This window comes from Chiloscyllium plagiosum, unplaced genomic scaffold (genome assembly GCF_037043375.1).
Source record: "Chiloscyllium plagiosum isolate Xiang-an unplaced genomic scaffold, Cpla_swu_hap1 HiC_scaffold_20, whole genome shotgun sequence".
NCBI lineage: Eukaryota > Metazoa > Chordata > Chondrichthyes > Orectolobiformes > Hemiscylliidae > Chiloscyllium > Chiloscyllium plagiosum.
Window position 1 is genome coordinate 37567174 of NW_028270158.1, and position 25496 is coordinate 37592669.

The following is a 25496-nucleotide window of genomic DNA, read 5'->3' on the forward strand; positions in this document are numbered from 1 at the left end:
TCCTGACAATCAAGTAATGATCAGTTATAGGAAAATAGAGTTAAATGGAATAGTCCTCTGAGTAATCCTGAGCTAAAAGCGAAAAAAAAAGCATGTAAAGGCAACATAACTTCAACACATTAAACATGAAGATTCTTCTTCCGCTGTTAACACCTATGGATATTGATAATAAAAAGTCAAAATGTTGAATGAAAAAATAGAAATGGCCATTTATATCTGAAGATCCACCTTTTGCATTTGTTGTGTCAAAACTAATTTTCTTAGCATCAATGTCACAATTTGTTTACCACACCATCAATTCCAATTAGAATTAATGTTTTTAAATGTTCCAAATGCCAACTGATGTCATACATTCTTCAATGCTCATAGCTTGAAGTCACAATCAATGTGTTTGGGGTGTGTACATTTCCTGAGGGCACCTCTGTTATACATTCATCAGGACGATAATTAAAAACCCATTTAAATATGCCAACAAGAATCTCGCTGCTCCTACTAAAATTGGACAGCAACATAGTGGTAACATTACCGTGCTGGCAACTAGAACCCTAGATTAATACTCCAATGTTGAGAGTTTAAATCGCACTGAGCTAGAGGAATTTAAATTTGACTAATATTCTGCGATAAAATGCTCATCTCTCGAATAAAGAACATGAAATTACTGGATGGCTCCATAAACCTATTTTGTTCATGAATGTTCTTCAGAGGAAGAAAGCTATTATTATTAAATCTGGTCTTGATGCAACTCCAAGTCCACCACAATGTGGATGACTTTTGATTGTCCTCTGGAATGGTTCAATTAGACTTTCCATTGTATCAAAACATTACATGAATAATAATACCATTGACATACCAACAGCATGTGGACTACAGAAGTTCAAGAAGCTGGCTCACCCATTTCTTTTCAAGATCAGTTAGGATAGTCAATTAAAACTGGCCTTGCTGGTCACACTCACAAACTATGAACAATTGAAAAAATTTACCATGTTGCAGCAGAAGAAACTCTTGAGAAATTCACTTTCCAGGCGTATGTGCCAAGAAGTATCTACAGTACTGATGGAGTCGCACTGCTGTATTACTGACCTGCCAACTGATAAAAGATAAGCTGCATCCTCCAGGCTTGACTTTCCTGTGGAAATAAAGTAATTTTCGAATGATGGTAATGAAATGATAAGGGTGACTGACTTCACAATCATATGGCAAATGATTAATATATTCTTGAACATGAACTTCACAACAGCGTCAACACTATTTCTACCAGCTTGCAGGCTTACGAGATTTGAGTGATTGGTGTTGGCTTTTTGCACACTGACCATCAATTTGGTAACATACACAAGTTAAAAGATTTTTCAATCCATGAAAATGTGAAAGTAGGATGTTACCCATCAAGGAGACTTTCCTAATGTGCTGCTGGGACTCCCTGTACCTGATTTAAACAGGTGACATACATCAGTTAAAATGCTAGGGAATTCTGAAACAAGATCAAAGTAAACCAGGAAGCCAGCATTCATAATACCCCCAAACCTATAAATGATTTTGTCCACTGCACACAATGCCATGATATGGAAAAATGTCAGCATTAGTAAACTAAATCAAGTCTTTATAAGTGTCCCAAAAATTAAAATTTAAAATACTCACAGAGAGTTTTGTTTAAGAAAACTATACAAATAAATATTGTGCCAAAATCAAATGTAGGTTTCAAGAGAAATGAATAAAGGGAATGGAGCATCTTGAAGCAGACTTGGAAGATAAAATTCAGGTTCCACTTTAAAGGCATTAGAAATCGTTATCACCGCATCATCTTCTGCTGCAGATTGGTGTCAGCATCACCGACTAATATCCATATTCCACCATATCTATATAGATATCATTAGTTAAATTCAGCTTGAGCTGCTGAGATGATGTTCTGATTATGAAAATGTTTACACAGATATGGTCTGAAGATGTGTCTTGAAGATTTCAAATGATGTGGCTGTGACTATTTCAAGAACAAAGAAAAAAGAAAATTACAGCACAGGAACACAGCCTTCAGCTCTCCAAGCCTGTGCCAATCCAGATCCTCTATCTAAACCCGTCGCCTATTTTCTAAGGGTTTATATCGCTCTGCTCCCTGCCCATTCATGTATCAGTCTAGATACATCTTAAATGATTCTATCATGCCTGCCTCTACCACCTCTGCTGACAATGCATTCCAGGCACCCACCACTCTCTGTGTAAAGAACTTTCCACATATATCTCCCTTAAACTTTTCCCCTCTCGCCTTGGACTTGTGACCCTTAGTAACTGAGTCCTCCATTCTGGGAAAATTCTTCTTGCTATCCACCCTGTCTACGCTTCTCATGATTTTGTAGACATCAATCAGATCCTCCCTCAACCTCCATCTTTCTAATGAAAATAATCCTAATATACTCAACCTATCTTCATAACTAGCACCCTCCATACCAGGCAACATCCTGATTAACCTCCTCTGCACCATCTCCAAAGCATCCACATCCTTCTAGTAACATGACGACCAGAACTGTACACAGTATTCCAAATGTGGCTAAAACAAAATCCTATACAGTTGTAACATGACCTGCCAAGTCTTGTACTCAAGACCCTGTCCAATGAAGAAAAGCATGCTATATGCCTTCTTGACCACTCTATCGACCAGCATTGCCACCTTCAGTATACAATGGACCTGAACACACAGATCTCTCTGTACATCAATTCACCCCAGGACTTTTCCATTTACTGTATAGTTCGCTCCAGAATTGGATCTTCCAAAATGCATTTCTCTGCCCAACTCTCCAATATATCTATATTCTGCTTTAATCTCTGACAGTCCCCTGCACCATCTGCTACTCCACCAATCTTAGTGTCATCTGCAAACGTGCTCAGCAGACCACCTATAACTTCCTCCAGATCATTTATGTATATCACAAAACAACAGTGGTCCGAACATGGATGCTCGTAGAACACCACTGCTCATAGTTCTCCATTTCAAAAATCTCTCTTCCACTACTATTCTCTGTCTCCTGTTCCCCAGCCAGTTCTTTAACCATCTAGCTAGTACACCTTGGACCCCATGAGACTTCACCTTCTCCATCAGCCTACCATGGTGAACCTTTTCAAACGCCTTACTGAAGTCCATGCATATGACATCTACAGCCCTTCCTTCATCAACTTTGTCACTTTCTCAAAGAATTCTACTAAGTTGGTAAGACATGACCTTCCCTGCACAAAACCATGCTGCCTATCACTGATAAGCCCATTTTCTTCCAAATGTAAATAGATCCTATCCCTCAGTATCTTCTCCAGCAGCTTCCCTACCACTGACATCAGGCTTACTGGTCTATATTACCTGGAGTATCCCTGCTACCCTTCTTTAACAAGGGGACAAAATTAGCAATTCTCCAGGCCTTTGAGACCTCATCTGTGTTCAAGGATGCTGCAAAGATATCTGATAAAACTCCAGCTATTTCCCCTCTCGCGTCCCTCAGTAACCTGGGATTGATCCCATCTGGACCTGGGGACTTGTCCAACTTAATACCTTTTAGAATACCCAACACTTCCTCCCTCCTTATGCCGACTTGACAGAGAGTAATCAAACATCTATCCCTAACCTCAACACCTGTCATGTCCCTTTCCTCAGTGAATATCAATGCAAAGTACTCATTAAGAGTCTCATCCATTTGCTCTGATTCCACACATAACTTTCCTCCTTTGTCCTTGAGTGGGCCAACCCTTTCTCTATTTCCCTCTTGTTCCTTATGTACGAATAAAAGTCTTTGGAATTTTCCTTAACCCTGTTTACTGAAGATATTATAAGAGATTGTAAGAGATAAGATTTATAATCATCTAGCAAGCAACAATTTGATTTCAGATAGTCAACTTGGTTTCGTCAAGGGCAGGTCATGTCTCACAATCCTCATTGAGTTTTTTGAGAAGGTGACCAAGCATGTAGATGAGGGTAGGGCAGTTGACGTGGTATACATGGACTTCAGTAAAGCCTTTGATAAGGTTCCATATGGTAGGCTGTTGGAGAAAATGCAGAGGCATGGAATTGAGGGTGATTTAGTAGTTTGGATTAGAAATTAGCTTTCTGAAAGAAGGCAACGGGTGGTGGTTGATGGAAAATATTCAGCCTGGAGTCTGGTTAATAGTGGTGTGCCATAAGGATCTGTTTTGGGACCATTGCTGTTTGTCATTTTTATAATTGACATGGACGCAGGCATAGGTGAATGGATTAGTGAATTTGCAGACGACACTAAAGTCGGTGGAGTAGTGGACAGTTTGGAAGAATGTTACAGATTGCAGGGGAACTTGGATAAAGTACAGAATTGGACTGAGATATGGCAAATGGAGTTCAATGCAGCTAAATGTGAGGTGATGCACTTTGGGAAAAATAACAGGAAGGCAGAGTACTGAGTCAATGGAAAGATTCTTGGTAGTGTGGATGTGCAGAGGGATCTTGGAGTCCATGTACATAGAGCCCTGAAAGTTGCCACCCAGGTTGATAGTACTGTTAAGAAGACATACAGTGTATTAGGTTTCATTGGTAGAGGGATTGAGTCCCAGAGCTGCAATATCATGCTGCAACTATACAAAACGCTAGTGCGGCTACACTTGGAATATTGTGTACAGTTCTGGTTATCATATTTCGGGAAGGATGTGGAAGCATTGGAAAAGGTGCAGAGGACATTTACAGGATGTTGCCTGGTCTGGAGGGAATGTCTTATGAGGAAAGGCTGAGAGACTTGGGTCTGTTATCATTGGAAAGAAGAAGGCTAAGAGGGGATTAGATAGAGACATAGAAGATGATCAGAGGATTAGATAGGGTAGACAGTGAAAGTCTTTTTCCGAGGATGATGACGTCAGCTTGTACGAGGGGGCATAACTACAAATTGAGAGGTGATAGATTTAAGACAGATGTCAGAGGCAGGTTCTTTCTGCAGAGAGTGGTAAGAGCGTGAAATGCCCTACCTGCCAATGTAGTCAACTCAGCCACATTAGGGAGATTTAAACAATCCTTAGATAAGCACATGGATGATGATGGGATAGTGTAGGGGGAACGAGCTGAGAATAGTTCACAGGTCAGCGCAACGTTGAGGGCCGAAGGGCCTGTTCTGCGCTGTATTGTTCTATGTTCTATGAATCCTTATAGCCCTCTTAATTCCTCATTTCAGATTGGTCCTACTTTCCTGATATTCTTCCAAAGCTTCATCTGTTTTCAGTCGCCTAGACTTTATATATGTTTCCTTTTTCCTCTTCACTAGTCTCAATATTTCACCTGTCATCCATGGTTCCCTAATCTTGCTATTTCTATCCCTCATTTTCACAGAGACATGCCTGTCCTGCACTCTAAATCAACCTCTCTTTAAAAGCCTCCAACATATCGAATGTGGATTTACCCTCAATTAGCTGCTCCCAATCCATATTCCCAAGCTCCTGCCAAATTTGCTATACTTGGCCTTTCCCCAATTTAGCACTCTTCCTTTACGACCACTCTCATCTTTGTCCATGAGTATTCTAAAGTTTACATAATTTTAATCACTATTCCCAAAGTAATCTCTTACTGAAACTTCAACCACCTGGTTGGGCTCATTCCCCATCACCAGGTCCAGTATGGCCCCTTCCTGAGTTGGACTATTCACATTCTGCTCTGTAAAGCCCTCTTGGAAGCTTCTTACAAATTTTGCTCCATCTAGACCTATAACATGAAATGAATCCCAGTCAATGTTGGGAAAATTAAAATCTCCCATCACCACTGCCCTGTTGCTTCTCTATCTTTGCATAATCTGTTTACATATTTGTACCTCAATCTCACACTCGCTGTTGGGAGGCCTGTAGTACAGCCCCAACATTGTTACTGCACCATTCCTATTTCTGAGCTCTGCCCATATTGTCTCACTGTTTCAGTCCTCCATAGTGCCCTCCTTCAGCACAACTGTGATATCTTCTCTGACCAGTAATACAACCCCTGCACCCCTTTTGCCTCCCACTCTAACCCACCTGAAGCATTTATATCCTGGGATATTTAGTTGCCAATCTTGCCCTTCCCTCAATCAAGTCTCAGTAATAGCAATAACATCATATTCCTAGGTATTAATCCAAGCCCTAAATTCATCTGCCTTACCTACTAAACTTCTTGCATTAAAACAAATGTATCTCAGACCCACCTGTCCCTTTACGTTCATCATCTGCTCCCTGCCGACTCTTCCCCTTAGTCACACTGACTTCATTATCTGTGTCCTTACAGGCTTTAGGTACTGCCTCCGTACTGTCTACTAACCTCATTTGGTTCCCATCCCCCAGCACATCAGTTTAAACCCTCCCCAACAGCATTAGCAAATGCACTCCCAGGACATTAGTTCCAGTCCTGCCCAGGTGTAGATCTTCCAATTTTTAATCCCACTTCCCCCAGAACCAGTCCCCATGTCCAAAAAATCTGAACCCCTCCCTCCTCCACCATCTCTCATGCCACACATTCATCCTGCCTATTCTATCATTTCTACTCTGACTAGCATGTAGCACTGGTAGCTATCCTGACGTTACTACCTCTGAAGTCCTACTTTTTAACTCAGCTCGAACTCCCTAAATTCTACTTGTAGGATCTCATCCCGTTTATTACCTATATCATTGGTGCCTACATGCACTATGACACCTGGCTGTTCACCCTTCTCCTTCAGAATGTCCTGCAGCCAATCTGAGACACCCCTGACCTGTGCATCTGGGAGGCAACACACCATTCGGGAGTCTTGTTTTCAACCACAGAACCGCCTTTCTACTTCCCTTACAATTGAATTCCCTATGACTATAGCCCTTCCACTCTTTTTCTCACTCTCCTGTTCAGCAGAGCCAGCCACAGTGCCATTAACCTGGCTACTGCTGCCTTCCCCTGATGAGCCATCTCCCCCAACAGTATCCAAAACGGTATACCTGTTTTAGAGGGAGATTACCACAGGGAACACCTGCACTGCTTTCCTGCTCTTTCTCTGCCTTTTGGTCACCCATTCCCTTTCTACCTCAGCAATCCTAATCTATGTTGTGACCAATTCGCTAAACATGCTATCCACAACCTCCTCAGCATTGCAGATGCTCCAGAATGAGTCCACCCGCAGCTCCAGAGCCGTCATGCAGTCTAACAAGAGTTGTAGCTGGACACACCTCCTGTACGTGAAGGAGGCAGGGACATCAGCCACATCCCTGAGCTCCCGCAATGACCAAGAGGAGCATAACATGGGCCTGGGATCTCCTGCCATTTTTACTCTTAAGCTTAACTTAGTCCAACTATAATATCAAATAATAGATAAATGAAATTTTAAAAATTACCAATCACAATACTTACCAGCACATGATAAAAAAGACAAAGAACAGCCTTACCCTATCAACACACCATAGCATCTTTCCTTTTGGTTAGAAGAGGGGTGTGGGTGGGAGCCACTACCCACGTAGTGTCTCGGGTTTAGCCACTGCCCAAATATATCAGTTCAGGCAGCATCCGAATTATTTTACTGCTCCTCGGATGCTGCCTGAACTGCTGTGCTTTTCCAGCACCACTGATCCAGAATCTGGTTTCCAGCATCTGCAGTCATTGTTTTTACCAAATATATCAGTTCACTCACCTTCCCAGAGTGTGATTCGACCACCCCACTCAGCTCCTCACTCTCACTGCTCGGGTTGCTACTGCAAAATGGAGGCCTCTGATTCCATGAGACAAGTATTCAAATGGGAAATTTACTTTCCCGGCAGCTCCCTGGTCCTTGCTCTCACTGCTCCCGCTGCTGCTGCAAAATGGCAACTTGTTCCATTGTGGGATTATCCTTTGAAAGACAGATCATTTATGTCTATCTTATAATGAAATAATCTTTCTATTTTGCGTGGATGCCTGCCACAATTTGGTGTGGCTGGAGGGCACCTGGTTTCTGTCCATTTGAGCCTGTTTTCATAGAACGTACTCAGAGTATCTTTCTCCCTCCACTACTGCAGTGATTCCTATTCCAGACCATTAATTGAGGAAATGGCAGTGGTGTATTTCCATCATGTAGAATAATGCAATACATTTTTGGATCATTCTATTTTATTTATTTCTCTTGTAATGTCAGGATCCCACACAAAGCTTGCTTATTCCAGATTGGACAAACAAATGTAACTCTGCTATTTTTATCACAGTTTGTATGATTCCTTCTCAGGAATCCAAGAATCTTTTTCATTTTAGATATTATCTGCTGAATGTAGATTGTTCACCATCTCACAAAAGTTCTTCATAAACTCTACATTAGTCTACCCCAACCAGAGTGATAACCTGATACCTATCCATTACCAACTACTACCACCTTAAATAATACTGCTAATCTCTATCCCCTGCTACATTTGCACTGAAACTCTTATCCAGGTCTTTGTCACCTTTAAACTTCACTATTCCAATGTTTCCTGACAGTTTTCACTCTTCCAAATCTATAGCAATGCAGTGATTTTTAATTCTGAACTGGCTGAGGAAGTGACTCATTCATGTGTAAGTGGACAATCTTTTTAATGTCTGTCCTCCTTAGCAATCACTCTTTCTTCTATCAAACATGCATATCCTACCCTATACCAGATAAACATTATCTTGTTGGAGACAATCTGCAGACATAGTCCCCAAAACTTAGATAGTTTTGATATAAAAACATAGCAATGGACATAGGCCATTCAGCCCACTGACCCTGTCCTGCTAATCAATATAATCATGACTGATTGAAAACATCAATGCTTTTTAACACCGAAACTCTAACCCTGTAATTTATTTGTAATCAGAAATCTATCAATCTCTACCTTAAACAATTCAAAGATTCCACAGTCCTCTGTAATAGAGAATTCCAAAAGCTCACATCCTCCTGAGTGAAACATTTTCTCCTCATCTCAGACATTCCATCTTATTTTTGATTTGTGCTTCTTAGTTTTAGATTTCATAGCCAGAGCAATCATCTTACTAAGAATATTGTAAGTTACAATTAGATTACTTTTCATTCTTCGTATAACTAGAAAATAAAGGCCCAGTTTGCCTAATCTCTCATCACAAGACAGCCTCAACATCCCAGGAATAAGTCTTGTGAACATTCATTACACTCCCTCTATGACAACAGTATCTTCCCTGAGATGATGAGACCAAAACTGCACAGAGAGATCAGGTGTGGTCAGACTAAAGCTCTTATACAATTGAAGAAATACTTCACTATTCTTGTACTCAAATCCTCTTGCAATAAAGGCCATTGTTCCACTATCCTTCCCAATAGCTTGTTGGGCCTGCATGTTAGCCTTCAATGACTTACTAACAAGAACACCTACATCCCTCTGTACACCTTCTTAACATTTAAGAGGTACTCTGCATATTTGTTTCTCCTACCAAAGTTGATAACCTCACATTTTTCCATATTATATTCCATCTACCATGTTCTTATCCATTCACTTGGTCTGTCCAAATCCTCCTAAAGCCACTTTATATTTTCCTCACAAAACACATTCCCACTTAGTTTTGTGTTATCTGCAAATTTAGAAATATTATATTTGGTTAACAACACTAAATTGTTGGCATATATTGTGAACTGCTGGAAGCCAATACAGATCCTTGTGGTACCCTGCTAGTCACAATCTGACAACACAAGAATGACCCATTTACTCCTACCCTCTGATTTCTGTCTGCTGGTCAATCACCAATCCATGTCAGTAAGTTATCTCCTATCTCAATTGCTTTAATTTTTCAAATCATCCTCATATGAGGGACTTTAACAAAAGCCTTCATTAAATCTCAATATATTCTGCCTTTTGGTTCTCCTTTGTCAATTTTGTTATCAACATCTTCAGAAAACTCCATTAAGCTTGTCTTACATGAGTTTCCATTCCATCCATATTCACTATGTCCAATCAGATCATTATTAACCAGGTATCTATTTATCCCTTCCATTATAGGTTCTGTCACTTTCACTACTACTGATGTAAGGCTAACAGGATTGTAGACCCCTCATGTCTCTCTCCCTCCCTTCTTAAATAGTGGGTAACATTTGCTGCCTTCCAATCTGCAGGAATCATTCTAGAATTGGTAGAATCCTGGAAGATAATTATCAATACATTAACTATCTCCATAGCCATCTCTTTCATGAACATGAGACATGCAAAAGAGGTCCTTGTTTACAACTTGCCTCAGGTTTGCAAAGTTGACCACAAGAAATACCACATGTAAGATTAAAAATGCACCTTATATTTGAAGCTGGAGGAATCTGTAAGTTTGCAATTTGTAGCTGCTGGACCACCAGAATACTTCTACATAATCCCACAATCTGTTTGACATGTCTGACTATCTTTAAAGGAAAGGAAAAAATTATCTCTTTTCCACACCAATGCCTAACATTATGCGTATTACCAGAAAGTGTATTGTAGTTGATACTTAGTGATGATACCATTATCTTTACTTTTATCTGTGTTTTTGCTTCCTGCTATGGAAAACATATTTTTTCTCCTATTTTGGCTTGAGTTTGGCTCACTATTTTCTACAAAACAAGATTATTGTGAAAACTTAATCACAGCAGTGTTGAGATGGTGATTGATTTTCTAGACTCACAAACAGATGAATACAGAATTATTTATAATACATTGCCTCAAAATCATACTCAGTATGGATAATAAAGTATAATGACAATAAAAATAACACAGGAAAAATAATTTTAGAAGTCTTACTTTGGAAGATTATTTTAAATGGTGCATACCCTCATTATCAGCTGATTGTTTTGAAAGTAGACTGTTTGCACGTTTCATGAATTGGAAACTAGTGATCTTTTAGTTGTGAAGTTATTATAGCATATGAAACATTAAATGTTAAATTTACTTCAGCTATTGGTAACTTTGTAATTCCGGTCATATTATTCAGGTATATTAATGGTCAAGATTAGCCTATTTGTAGAATATCTCTCTTTGGTGGATCATTAAAAATGGATTTGGAGCCTTCTGCTTGATTTCAAGCCCAGCTTCAAAGGCATGCACGTTAATTGGTGTTGTTATCTCACTTATCAATTGACTGCTTTTCCATAAAGTAAATACTTAATTCTTAAGATGAAACCAAAAGCCAAACACCAATAGATTTAAAGTTGTACGTTTTGAATTTTTTTCCATTTTTATCAGCATGTTCTTCAATGCATATTTAATAGAAAAAAAATTCTGAATAGAGCCTTATTTGACAATTTGCATAGTTTGTAATAACAGTCATGGAGATCACAATTCTGATATTAAGTATAACACTTTTACTTTCCTGATTTGGTTTGTTTGTAAAAGAACAAGAGTGCTGAAATTGTTAAAGTAGGTTTTATTCGGTAGTACAAAGTGACTTATTTAATTCCCATTTAATTCGCTTTGCAGCTATTGTTTTGCCAGAGTGCCAAGATGAATGGTAGCATATTATACCATTTGAATTTAATGAAAGTTGAGAATGAATAATTGGAACAATTTAAATTGACATGAGCTGACCAACATCATTAATAGTAATTGTGCCTCCGTCTTGTGCTCTATGAAAATCTTGTTATGACATTAATAAGAGATTAAGTGCAGTGCTTTGATATTATATTTTTAATAAGGTCTGAATAGAGTACAGACACTCTCTAGTTCACAAGATTAAAAACTGACAAGCTGCAGTCTCACAGTTCAATTATATTACCCTACACTGTTACCCTCCTCCTGTGTAACATAATTCCATCTATGCAACCTGCAGGGACATGTATAATTTAACTCTTTGTAGCTTTGCTTCCTTTGTAACTATATCATACCATTCACAACTTGTATTTCCTTTACCTCAATATTAACAAAATATCCATTTTAATATTTTCATGCTATCTATTTTGGACTGGTGGTGAGTACTAAGGCTGGCCTATAAAATGAGTATCTGTGTAAAGTAAAAATAACTAGGCCACTGATGACTAATGTTTGGGACATCATCTGCATAACACAATTTGTCACGCCATCAATGCCATGAACACTAAGATTGCTTTGATTCAAACAGTCAAAAGCTCAATCAATGAATATACCAGGGGATCCTTGCCTTGTAAGTCTCTTCTAAAAGAAAAATGTGCTAATTAGAGTTTTAATAATGTCATTTTAAAAAATGACAATTGTTTAATGTTTTTACTGAAATTGTGGCTAAAGTGGTTTCCACCTAAAGTCGATCCATTTGTAGATTTGCAGTGGTCATACAGTACAGTTGATATCACTGCTTTAAGGATTGGGAAGTGTAATGTCACATTGTAAGCAAGTGCCAGAATTGTTTCAGCTTGCAGGTTACTATTTCTTGAAGGTGTTTCAGAATCCATAACAGTGTTTTGTTCTTTTGAAATCTGAAGCATTAAGTAACAATTAGAAAAGCGCTTATAATCAGCAATGCAATAGATGATCATAAAAGATTTTTTATTTTAATAATTTGTGCATTAGATACATTTATACCACACATTTAATTGCAGTGCTTTAAAGGTCAAGTGACAAGGTTGTAACTTCTGTGCAACTGTGAACATCAACCAGATAATAATTATTTTCTTTCTTACTGTTGCCAATCCAGCTACAGTATTTAAAGCTCAAGTACTAATTTATTTCTTCTGTGCTTATTAAAAACTATTTAAATAGACTCATCAAATTTTACCGTGTTAATCTGGTTAAATGCTGAGATAAAGATGCAAAATATATTATGATAACTTGAAATTTTCAATTTTGAAAGTAGATGTAAAATACATTTTCATTTCAATTCTGTGAAGGCAATCAATATGATTTAAGAGCTCAGAAAGTAGTTTGGAACAGTGAACTAAAACATAATTCCCAAAAAGTATGTGATTTCAATTAATTGCCCAGAAGGATACCTGTAATGTTAATTGATAAATTATTTACAAAGTGGAGCTTTCATACAGAGAAGTCAGACCACAGGCCATTAGTGCTTAATGTCAGTTTTGAAAAACAGCTTCATTGTCGCAGAAAGAAAATCTGTCACATGTGTAGAAATCTCCAGACTGTCAGAGTTTATTTCATCGAATAGCCATGCTGTGAGAGTTTGTGTAGAAATTTCCAAGTTGCCAAAACTGAGAAGAGGGTTAGGGCAGCAGAACTAGATGGAAGAATCTAGGCCATCAAAATAGGTAGAAGTTAATTAAATAAGAAATTAAAGAATTAAAGAAGAAGTCATACTTTGCTGAGAAATGATAAGTGATGATAAGATTTTTGCAAGCTGCATCATATATTGGGGTTTTTTTGTGTGCAATAAACCTGTATTTTCTGTCTGGTGGAACATTGGCAGCCTCATGCGAATATTCAGTGACTAACCAACACAGTAACCAACTGCAGAAATGAAATGTATGATCTATCAAGCCAGGTTTCGCTCTGGGATCTGACGTATCCAGTACTACTATCAGCTGGGATCATAACAACACAAAAGTGAAGTTTGGAAAGATTCCAGTCTGGATGATCGACAGGTGGTAAGTTTTCTAAGTTCAGGTGTGCAGTGATGAAAAACCAGTCATTTGCATCAGCTTTTAATGCAATGATGTCAACAGCGTACGTTCAATTCCCCAAATGGTTGAGGGTACCATCAAGATCCTACTTTATCAACTTCCTCTCTTGCCCGAGGCATGGTGACCCTACAAGTCATCGCTGCCTAATGAGTGAGAAGCTTATGGTCCTCTGGGACGTTGGTAACCTTTCACCCACCAGTGGTCCCCATTAGCAGCTTTTCTTTCTCCCAGCCTCACCATTATCCATTCCTTTGTCTTCCCAACTGCTGTTCTCTCACTCTGGGCCCCATCTCCACCTATCATTTACTTCTTCTCCTTGCTCTCCACCCCCCATCTTCTGTATATGTACCAACTTTTTTCTAGCTATAACCAGTTTTGAAGAAGGGTCGCTGGACTCAAAATGCTAACATTGCTTTCGCTCCACAGAATCTGCTAGACCTGCTGACTTTCTCTGGCTATTTCTGTTTTTGTTTGTGCTTTCTCTTGATGGTGAATAATCAGGCAACATTCACTGTCAAGGCTAATACATAAATAATGAACATTTGGGCTAGATGCTGAACAGTAACAGGTACATTTGGAACTATCTTCATGCAAAGCACTAATGCCTTCAGGAAGGAAGAGGAAGAATATGAATGCCAAATTTATATACCTAAAATATTTATCTTCTGGTAATTTTTGTCACGTTATTACTCATTTTATGGCATTTGGACCCCAAGAGACACATGCCTTAGGCAAGTGGTGAGGTTGAGAAGCTGGGATCTTACTAGTAATCTCGGCCGTTAGGGCACTTGAATCCAAACTGTTGACATTACTTGACATTAAAAACTGAGGTCAATTATAGGTTCCTCATCACTTCCTCACTGACCTTGGAATATTCAGCACATGTTCATCATCTAAACTGGGACCTTTTATATGCGGCTGCCAAAGTTCTTTAACAAAAGAACAAAAGTTTATTGTACAAAAGAAAAAAAAGCTATGCATCATACAGTCAATTAAGAATTTAACATTAGCAGCAAAAAGAGTGATTCAATCTTTTCCCAAAATATCTCAATTACAATTAAATTTTTGTTTGCCTCCAAAACTCTGCAGTCAAAGGGTTAACAGTTAATTCTATAGCTCTGCAACCTGCTGTGGCTGCTTAAAATTTGTACTCAAAGGGAATGAGCTTTCAAAATAGTTCTGCATTATTGGAACCTTATTGGTTAACCAATGTTCCCTATATGCACAACTCCTGATAGAACATATAATTAGGAGAAAGTGAGGACTGCAGATGCTGGAGATCAGAGCTGAAAATGTGTTGCTGGAAAAGCGCAGCAGGTCAGGCAGCATCCAAGGAGCAGGAGAATCAACGTTTCGGGCATGAAACGTTGGATGCTGCCTGACCTGCTGCGCTTTTCCAGCAACACATTTTCAGAACATATAATTAGCCCATTAATGTTTTGGAAAGGGATATAGTTTACTCAGTACTAATTGGCAACATTTACTTTTATTCTAGATTGTAGAAATGGAGTTAAACGTGAAACATATTTTTGCTGCAAAAGCAGAAGACCTTTGCCACTTGACCTGTAATTCTGACAGCTTTCGGCATTGCTATATAATACTGCTACAGTCATCACACACATACCACTTACAGTATTTCTTTGTTACAATATCTGTGAAGGTTACATTAATAGATATTTTTACTTTATTAACAGTTAAGCAAATTAAACTAACAGTGACTAAGAGCAGACTGTTTTCATTAAGTATTTCAACCACTAATACTTAATTTCACATTTTTAGTATCGAGAGTCCATTAAATATTAACTTAGTGAGAGATGCATATTTGAGCAGCTCCCAGAGTTTTGAAACAATTGCATTATTTCCACTTCGATATAATTTACAGAAACTTAACATAATTGTCTTTGTTTCACCATAACTTTCCTCAAAAGCATGTTAGCTTCATGTTGCTTCTTCCTGTCTCCTTCTCATGCTCGTTAATTTGGCAGCTATTATGAATGCAACACCAGTAAAGACCTCAGCAACGAATGAGATCCATGCCAGAGCTAAGGACCATCCAAACCTGATGTTAATATCTTCCAGAATCTTCTTTCCAGAAAGACAAACAGCTGCTTTAAATGCTGCAGCTGAATATCCGATGTACACACTGACTCCGCCAAGAGTTACCAGAGCTGAGGTAAACAGAAGACGAGACATTGATTAAATATTAACAAACAGAGCTTGTTTTACAGATATTTCACAGTCATGCATTTCCCTAATATTAGACCTCTAATAATTAGTATTGCAATACAAGGTTACATTGTTACTGACAAATTACATTACAATGACATGTTCAACGATCCTTGTTAAGTAATGTGGCAAGAAAGTCTTTACACTGACTGAAATGGATACTGAGAACATTTAACATAGAACATTACAGCGCAGTACAGGCCCTTCGGTCCTCGATGTTGTGTCGACCTATCATACCAATCTGAAGCCCATCTAACCTACACTATTCCATGTACGTCCAAAATGCAAGCAAATGGGATTATTTTAAATTGTGAAAACTGTGGTGACATGGGTAAGTTGGACCGAAGAGCCTGTTTCACTACTGTAGACCTCAATGACCCAATGAAATCCACTTGGATGTTTGGCTCACATCAGGACGGAGGTGGGTGGTGTAATGGAGGAGAACACCCAATATAACTGGTAAAAAGCCTGAACTGGCCTCATAGTTGGCCTCACTATAATATTGGTAGTGTTCTGATCAGGTGTAGCCAGGCAGTTGTCATTTGTCATCCAGCAGATCCACAACTGTTATATCAGAGGGACATTAATTTGGGCAGAGGGGATGACCATCCCAGGGAGGCAGGAGAAGTTTCAGTGCAGCCAGAGGTAGTCATACTCTTCCTGGCCAAAAAGAAATACATGATTAGCAAAACTATTTAGTGAGATGTACCTCTTCAAGCAGATAACTTACACACCCAGTAAGGCATTATTACTTTTTACCATACCATTGAGACATATGAAAATATTTTAACAAATGCTGGAAATAAAAGTGATAAAGTAACTAACCTAACACTAATATTTTAGAAAATGCATTGGATAATGCAGAAAATATTACAGGTGAAAGGATAAAGCATGACAAGGAAGAGGAAAGAAAATATATCATAAAAGAGGGTGTTGGCATGATTTGTATGGGAAGCTAGCCTCACAGCTGATAAAGTTACTTCAGTTCTTTGAGAAAACAGACCTTCATTTGCAAAGTTACATCCCTAGATGTAGTATTTAAGCATGTCATTGTAATATAATTTGACACCATGCTAACAAGATAAAAACTGTGAGAAGGAAGGATTCAAATAAGAGGCAAACTTCAAAATAGAGCAAAGATGACAGTGTGATTATGGTTGAAATCACATTAACACTGTTAAGTAGTCTCAAGTAATGGTAGCAGAGGGATTTATTTTTAATTCATCCATAGGATGTGGGTAACACTGCCTGAGCCAGCATTTTTTGCCCATCCATAATTTCCCTTGAGAATGTGTTGCTGATCTATCTTCTTGAATTGCTGCTCTCTATGGATGTAGGTACACCCATAGTGCTGTTACAGAGTGTTACAGTGCTGTGGAAAGAGAAATACAGTTGACATTTTAGGTTGATTACACATCAGAAACAGTGACAGAGGAGTAGATGAAAGAACAAAAGTTAGGTCTGTGAGAGGGTGGTGGGTAGGGATGATAGGAGGATGGTCAAGACATAAGAGGATAGAAAATGGACATTAAAGAAACAAAGGTTGCTCCAAAGGATGTGTCAGTGGTGATGAGTTATCAGCTTTGGTGTGGTAACCCTTTTGGATCTCAACATGCAAATAAGCAAAGTATTCTCATATTATCACATGAGCTCAAACTGCAGGTTGTGTGTATTGTAGCACTCCAGGCGCAGGCTGTGTCTGGAGATTGCTCTGTACTATATATAGACATAGTTTTACTATAAATAAACTCACCAGAGATCTCCAACTAAAGAAATTCATATGCCTTATTTGTGATACATTTAGAAAGCACAAAAATATGTAGCTGGGATTATTTTATTTTAAGCAAAGAAGCAAAGAAAACATCAGCTTCACAAGCTTTTAGGCCAGGGAGACAAGCCACACACAAAATATCAATCCAGAATCTAGCATCCAGAACAGCAATCCAGAGGTCCCCAAAATACAAAAAAAAGCAGAAACTAATATTTATTCATAAACAAGACAGTCATTTCCATGCAGACAGCTGGTCATTCAAAGTTACTCTAACTTCAGGCTATTTAAAACTTTAATGGCCTTTAGGATTCAGCCCTGCACTGAATTCAGAGAATGCAGGCCAAAATTCAGTCAATCAATATAAATAAATGTGGGCTGCATTCCAAAAATGCACAAAGCCAACTGTGCATTAACTACTAAAACAACTTCCAAACCAAAAAATAGAGTACAGTGGTGAAAGTATGGAAAGTATGCACAAATTTAAATATAAATTGAAAAGACAGAAGAACAGCAGAAGCACTGATATTAAATCCTCACCATGATTTGGAAAGCCACAGATCTCCCATCGGAGTTAAAACATTTCAAATACAGAATACCATTAAGTTTCATAGATTAAGCAGTTGCAGCACTGATTAAACATGCCATCAACATATTGATAGTTATTGGCAATGTGAAGTTACATAGAGTCAGTACCTCGGGATTATCGGAAGAGGAGCAGACAGATACTACAAAGATATGAAAAGTCCAAGAAAATTAGTTGCATATAGGAATTGACTTTATAATTCATCACTTAGAATTGATGTCCGACAGGAGAAAAGCACATGTATCAACAGATCAATATGTCAGTGGATGCCATCATGATTTTTTTAGAGGCTGAATATCAAAATGTAATATGGAGCTGGTAATTGCTTCAAAACTTACCAAAGCAATCCAAAATGAGCTCTTGGAAAAAAAAGGTGACAGCATTGATTCAGTGACAGCAAACAACAGAAAATATTAAGTCATTCTCACACAGATAACAGCACCTGTAAGCATGAGGTGCAGCAAACAATATTGACACTGTAGCTTGCTTGCTTTTTGCATCCCCTGGCTACGTGGAAAGTACAATGCATCTCACCCACTGCAAAGCTGTGCTGCATTCCACAATCTTTGCAAGGCATGCTGAACAAAAAGCAATGGAAACATCTGTGCAAGAAATCTAGTTCCAAAGATGCACCCAGTGGCTACAACAGGGAACAACCAAACAGAAGGCAAGCACAGCAGTCCAGTGAGAACAGAAAGGAATGCTCTAAAGACCTGAGTAAATGCGAGCCAATATATAAAGTTCACAGCTAGGCATGTTTGAATCAAGACCCAGAGTGGAATAATTTCCAACCAGAGGACAAACTTGCTTTCCATATTGTAAATGCCATACATTGTGTGGACACAGTCAACTGACTGGAAGCTTTTAAGCAAAATACTGCAGATACTGGAAGTCTGCAGTAAAAACAGGAAGTGCTACAGAAGTTCAACAGGTTTGGCAGCTTCTGTGGAGTGGGAAGTAGAGTTAAAATTTCGAGTCCAGTATGACTAGTCTTCAAAACCTGGTTTCTCTCTCCACAGATGTTGCCATAGCTGCTGGGTTTTTTCAGCACTTGCTGTTTTTATAACTATAAGTTTATGCCACAGTCAACATCACTTGGGCCCAAATGCAACGAAACAAACTTTCTTGTCAACTGTCAAAGCAAAATGACCGGGGGGGGTCAGTCGGAGGCAGCTGACCAGCTGTAATGATTGGGCAGTATGATGTTGCAGTCATCTTCAACACAAAGTAACCACTCTCATAAAGGATGGAGAACCAAAGTTTCCTTTAGATCTTCTACAGGTTGTTTTTTTTTAAAATCAGCCTTTTTTTAAATGAATGATATAGCAGGCTTGAAAGTCTGAATGGTTACTGCTATATTCCTAACAGATAGATGTAAGGTTAGCGTGAAAGCGATATGGAAATAAAATTTTCTGTCCAGATCCAGAATGTTAATGTGAATAATGAGTTATGTTGAATAAAATTGTAATCATATAGATATATTTTAAAAATTAAGTATGTCAGTATAAAGTTTTGATAGTGATGTTAAATGTTACCGCATAAAATAGATCAATATAGTTAAGTTGTAATTGGCAGCTTATTCCCAGCCATGATACTATTGTATAAAATGGAGTGTTGTTGCACAGAGTGGAAAAAACATCATTTTTGCCCAATGTTTTGATAAGAATCACTGCTTGCTGCTTTTTTATGAACTTGCATTTTTATGTGGAGAGGGTGCTTAGATATTAAGCCCCAAGTGATTCAGAGGTCTTTAGATTTTAGATTTATCTCAAGAGGGTTGGAATATAAAAGCACCATTGTGCTACTGAGACTTTATAAAGCTCTGGTTAGGCCCCATTTGGAGTACTGTGTCCAGTTTTGGTCCCCACACCTCAGGAAGGACATACTGGCACTGGAATGTGTCCAGCGGAGATTCACACGGATGATCCCTGGAATGACAGTCGAACATATGAGGAACGGCTGAGGAAACTGGGATTGTATTCGTTGGAGTTTAGAAGATTAAGGGGAGACTTAATAGAGACGTACAAAATAATACATGGCTTGGAAAATGTGGATGCTAGGAAATTGTTTCCGTTAGACGAGGAGACTAGGACCCGTGGACACATAGAATTAGAGGGGGTAAATTCAGAACAGATAAGCAGAGTGGTGGGCCTGTGGAATTCATTGCCGCAGAGTGCAGTGGAGGCCGGGACGCTAAATTTCTTCAAGGCAGAGATTGATAAATTCTTGATGTCACAAGGAATTAAGGGCACGGGGAGAATGCGGGTAAGTGGAGTTGAAATGCTCATCAGCCATGATTGAATGGCGGAGTGGACTCGATGGGCCGAATGGCCTTACTTCCGCTCCTATGTCTTATGGTCTTATTACTTACAGTGTGGAAACAGGCCCTTCAGCCCAACAAGTCCACACCAACCCTTCGAAGAACATCCCACCCAGACCCATTCCCTTAACTCTACGGGCAATTTAGCATGGCCAATTCATCTAACCTGCACATTTTTGGACTGTGGGAGGAAACCAGAGCACCCAGAGGTAAGCCCAAGCAGACACGGGGAGAATGTGTAAACTCCACACAGACAGTTGCCTGAGGCAGGAATTGAACCCAGGTCTCCGGCGCTGTGAGGCAGCAGGGCGGCCACCGTGCCGCCCTTTAAAATTCAGGAAGGAAGATATCATGCAAAGCAAACTGTGACATATGGAAAACAATTATCGTCCTCTATGTGTGTACTCTTTTACAAGGAATGGCAAGTCAGATCACTTTGGGTAATGTTCAACAATAACATCCAATTCCAAACTCCGAGTCTACTAAAACTACAGAATAGTGAGGTGACAATAGGATTCAAACTGCTTTCTTCCCAAGTGAATCAATTCAATAGCAGTGTTGTTCAGTCAGAATGGGCTGCCTGCATCAAAGGCATGTAATATCGATGTCGCATGTCAACACAATAGCCTCAGTGATTATCAATAAGTTCCCCCTTTTCTCTAAATCACAATTAAAGGGCTCAGCTAAACCTCTAGCACATGCACTATGTTGGCTGTTTCCCACCATAACTAATTTTATGAAAGTAAACTCACTTCCTTGGAGCTGGTCCAAAATATCCACATGGGGCTGTCATTTGCGTGTGGTTTTATAGGCAGGCAACGCTCCCTACAATCTGAGGTGAACATTTTATTTCAGCTTGGCTTAATTAAAGCAAAGCTCTGGAGACAAAGGGAGATCACTTCAAATTAATTGCCTTCAATTACTTCAATTATCTGACAACTTCAGGATAATTTCTTTTCAATATTTCATGTTGCTCCATTTGCAGTTTAGCATGACTTCTGCTTTCATTGATTTAATTAACTCAGGGTATTTTGAACATCAAGACGCTTTTGAATTTCAAACCAATAAATTGAGCATGAGGTACCTGTTACAGTAAGGCTTTGCAGTCACCTGAGTTGTGTGATTGCACTGTCTTGTCACAGCACCCTATTAATATTTCCTTGACTAAAATCGAGACAAGCGCAAAAACAGTGACATAAAAGGAAGGGTTTTTTTCATTTATCTTGTCAAAAATAAATAGCTGGTATATACCAAATAATGAAATTTGATTGCTTTTCTCTGCAAATCTTACAACTTCAAATGCTACATGGCACAAATTCTCAGTAAAATGTCTTTGTGAGCTAGTTATTAACCACAGCTATCACCAATGCATTACCAACATTTACCTTAGAAAATAACAAAGGTTCTCTTAAGGTTATGAAAGAGAAAATGCTGAATATATGCAAACAAAGCTACTTTGGCCTCCATTTTAAGCAGCACCAACTTATTTTGAAACAATCACATTTGCGTTTCTTCTAATGTAGCTGAAAAGGGAATTTCAAACTCTGATTGATTTTGCATGCTAAAATATTCATACAATAACTTTAAATCTAAATTGTGATTGAGAAAATGTCAGGGTAGATCATGTTTTTTTATCATTTTGCACCCAATTATCATTCATGGAATATTGTGCTCTGGTTGTTAAAAGCAGTTTCAGCAGCTTTTCTAAAAAAATTATATCTCAATAAAGGATTATCAGATCTGTCAGCAAATATGAGACATTGGGAAAGAATGCACAATGGAAACAATAGTGAGATTTGCAATATTTTTATACAAATTGTACAGCAAGTTCAGACAAAGGGCAGATGCTTGATTAAACATCAATATCTGATGTTGCTCTTCAATTTGTGCTGCTCTGCCTCTAGCTTTATAAAAACAGCTTCTTATTCTCTGCCTCACCACTGAAATGCACTGAGTAATCTACTTGTGCAAAATCCAGTCATTTCAACTCCTTTAATCAACCTTTCTACTCTGAACATTAACTGCTATAAATGTGAAGTTTCATGCCTTTAGATTTTTTATTGTCATTTGAATTACAAAATGAGTTAAAATTTTGCAAGTAATTTCTATCTCATCTCTTCTGTCCCTTTATTTTTCATTCCTTCATCAATTTTTTTATTTCCCTCTGCTTATTTCACTTTCTGTCCCAGATTTGACTGAATGCATTTCATATTCCCTTCTCAGTCCTTATACTGATGAGTTCACAACATGACAAACTGACTGATTAAGGAGATATATTGTTGTTTACCCCATACTTTGTGTTATAGATGCCTTGTATCCCACACAGTGATAGAACATGCTTACATTTAGAAGAGACACATGAAAATTTTAAGAAAATAACCCACATAGTCAAATCCAATTTAAAGTAGATACCATTGGATTCCACGCTATGAAAAAAAAATCTGCACTACTACTAACTGTTATGAAGTTGAAGGCGTATACTATATCTTTAAGAATGAATACTGTTTTGCATTGAGAGCTTACAAATATCTGTCATATGACTAATGAGCAGCCTCAGAGTGCACTGGAAAATTGAAAATATGTAACATTTGGCTGTGAAATAGATACCTGAGTTGGTTGCTGCTTTGACAACAATTTGAATTGAACCAACCAGTTTAAATTTTGCTCCAGAATACTAAAACCCAATAAAGTTTGAATTTATTGTTTTTGCCAACATCAAGCCAATGAGACAATCTGATGTTGGGAGTACAAAAAAGGCAGGCAGTTTGAAAGTCAGACAGAGTAACTGCAATCAACACACTCTCTATCAAAGATATCTTTTCAGGTTAAATATCTTCACAGTAAAAAACAAAGATAATGATCCAGGGAGATCTTCAGCTGAAAGAAGACAGATACTGATGACAACAGTGCTGTATGGTTTTGAAATTAAGTTGATATAATTTTAATAAGTGTTTTGTTGGAACAGTATATTATTATAAAGTTGGAGGCAGATAATAAGCAGTAATGAGAAAAGGGACTTAGAGTTGTGAATAGTTATTGTTTAATGTTCACTTTTAGAGCTAAAGAGTAAATTGATATTATTTTCTTTAAATGCAGGAATTTGGGGAATTCTCTGTCACTCATATTTGAACAGATTACGAGGGGAGGTGAGCTTTTCTGAGTGCTTAGTTTAATTAACAGAGGGGTTCACCGCTGTGTCATAACACTAACCTACTCATAAGATAAACTTGCATTTACTTTTGCCAAAATAAGATAGCCACAAGAAAACGGTTTAAAAATCAACTATTTGTGATTCTAGCAGTTATCTGGAAGTTTTACTGCTGATGTTCTAAGGTTTTGCAGAGTTTGTAAATTGACAAACATGTATAAACAGTCTATATCAGGGACCAGTTTGTGGAGCATCTGAACTCTGCACGCATTAACCAACGGAACCTTCCGGTTGCCATCCACTTTAATTTTACCCTCCCACTCTCCTAGCAATGTATCCATCCTTGGCCTCCTGCACTGTCAGAGTGAGGTCAAATGGAAATTGGAGGAACAACACCTTAATTTCACCTGGGAACTTACAGCCCAGCAGCCTATACATCGACTTCATTGGCTTCAAAGTCCCTCCTTCCCCAGCCCTATACCAAGTCTAGACCCACATCCCCTCCTCCTCACCCCCAACCAGTTCTAATCAGTCCATTTTCCTATGTGCTCCACCCCTTCCACTGCCTAATGACAATAACCCCCTTCCTGCATCTACCTATGACCATCCACCTATCCTTCTTCCAGCCCCATCTCCCTCCCTCTATTTACTACTGGGGTCCCCACCCCTCCCCAGTCCTGACGATGGGTTTTGGCCAGAATGGTTGACTTTCCTGCTCCTCGGATGCTGTCTGACCTAGTGTGCTCTTCCAGCTTCACATCTATTGACTCTGACTTGCAGCATCTGCAGTCCTTCCTGTCTCCAAGTATAAACACTATTTTATCTGAAATGCTCACTGACTCTATGATGGGTATCAGGTTGTGACTGCCAAGGACACTACACCCATCTCTGCACTGAACCTGTCAAAGTTTCAATATAAAAAAAAGGAGTGATTTCAAGAATCCAGACCATTCATCAAAAGGGCCATAAATGTGTCTCTGCAGAATAAGACTTCTTGTCTTATTGGCTTGCTGGCTGCTAATCAAACACCAGGTCCCATTTGATGAATAGGAGCAGAAAATCCCAGCTTTGAAAAGGCAGAATAGGTTGCATCAGAAGTTGTAGAACATAGAACAATACAGCACAGGAATGGGACTCAGCCTACGACATTGTGCTGAACATTACGCCAAATTAAGTTAATCCCTTCTGCCTGCCCTTAGTCCATATTCCTCCAATCCTTGCATATTCATGTGCTTATCCCTTAAACACCTCTATCCTATCTGCCTCCACCACCACCGCTGGCAGCATATTCCATACTCCTATGACACTTTGTTTAAAAAACGTACCCATCACATCTACTTCGAACTTTCCCCCCTCACCTTAAATGCATGCCCATTATAAAAACTATAAAAGCTATCAGACCACCACCAGAATCACAGGTGATTCAAATTAGATTACTTACAGCGTAGAAAACAAGCCCTTCGGCCCAACAGGTCCACACCGACCCTCTGAAGAGCAACCCACCCAGACCCATTCCCCTACATTTACCCCTTCACCTAACACTACAGACAATTTAGCGTGGCCGATTCACCTAACCCGCACATTTTTGGGCTGTGGGAGGAAACCAGAGCACCCGGAGAAACTAGCAGACACAGGGAGAATGTGCAAACTCCACACAGACAGTTGCCTGGGGAGGGAATTGTACCCGGGTCTCTGGCACTGTGAGGCAGCAGTGCTAACCACTGTGCCACCGTGCCGCCCATATCTGCCTAAAATTATAGGCAGTATTTCTGAGTGAAAACAATCATCATCTTATAACAAGATTACAATAATGGCCATAGATTTGTAACTCCTAGTACTTTTGTCAGTTTGCAACTTCCAAGTCATTTCTCTACATTCATCATTAAGAGATTACTGCTGATTTTCTTCAGTCCTTGAATCTGAACCTAATCTGACCACACAAGAGAATAAAGTGT

At 38.9% G+C, this 25496-nt stretch overlaps 1 protein-coding gene across 1 annotated transcript in view; it reads right to left on the reverse strand.

The window, feature by feature from the left end:
- Positions 1 to 12399: 12399 nt before the first annotated feature.
- The window catches only part of tmem114 (transmembrane protein 114), a 90932-nt gene continuing 77835 nt past the window's right edge, over positions 12400 to 25496 (reverse strand). The window contains exon 4 of the mRNA XM_043711590.2: positions 12400 to 15661. Within this exon, the coding sequence (XP_043567525.1) occupies positions 15432 to 15661 (230 nt within the window). The 3' untranslated portion in view covers positions 12400 to 15431. The remainder of the gene's footprint in view (positions 15662 to 25496) is intronic.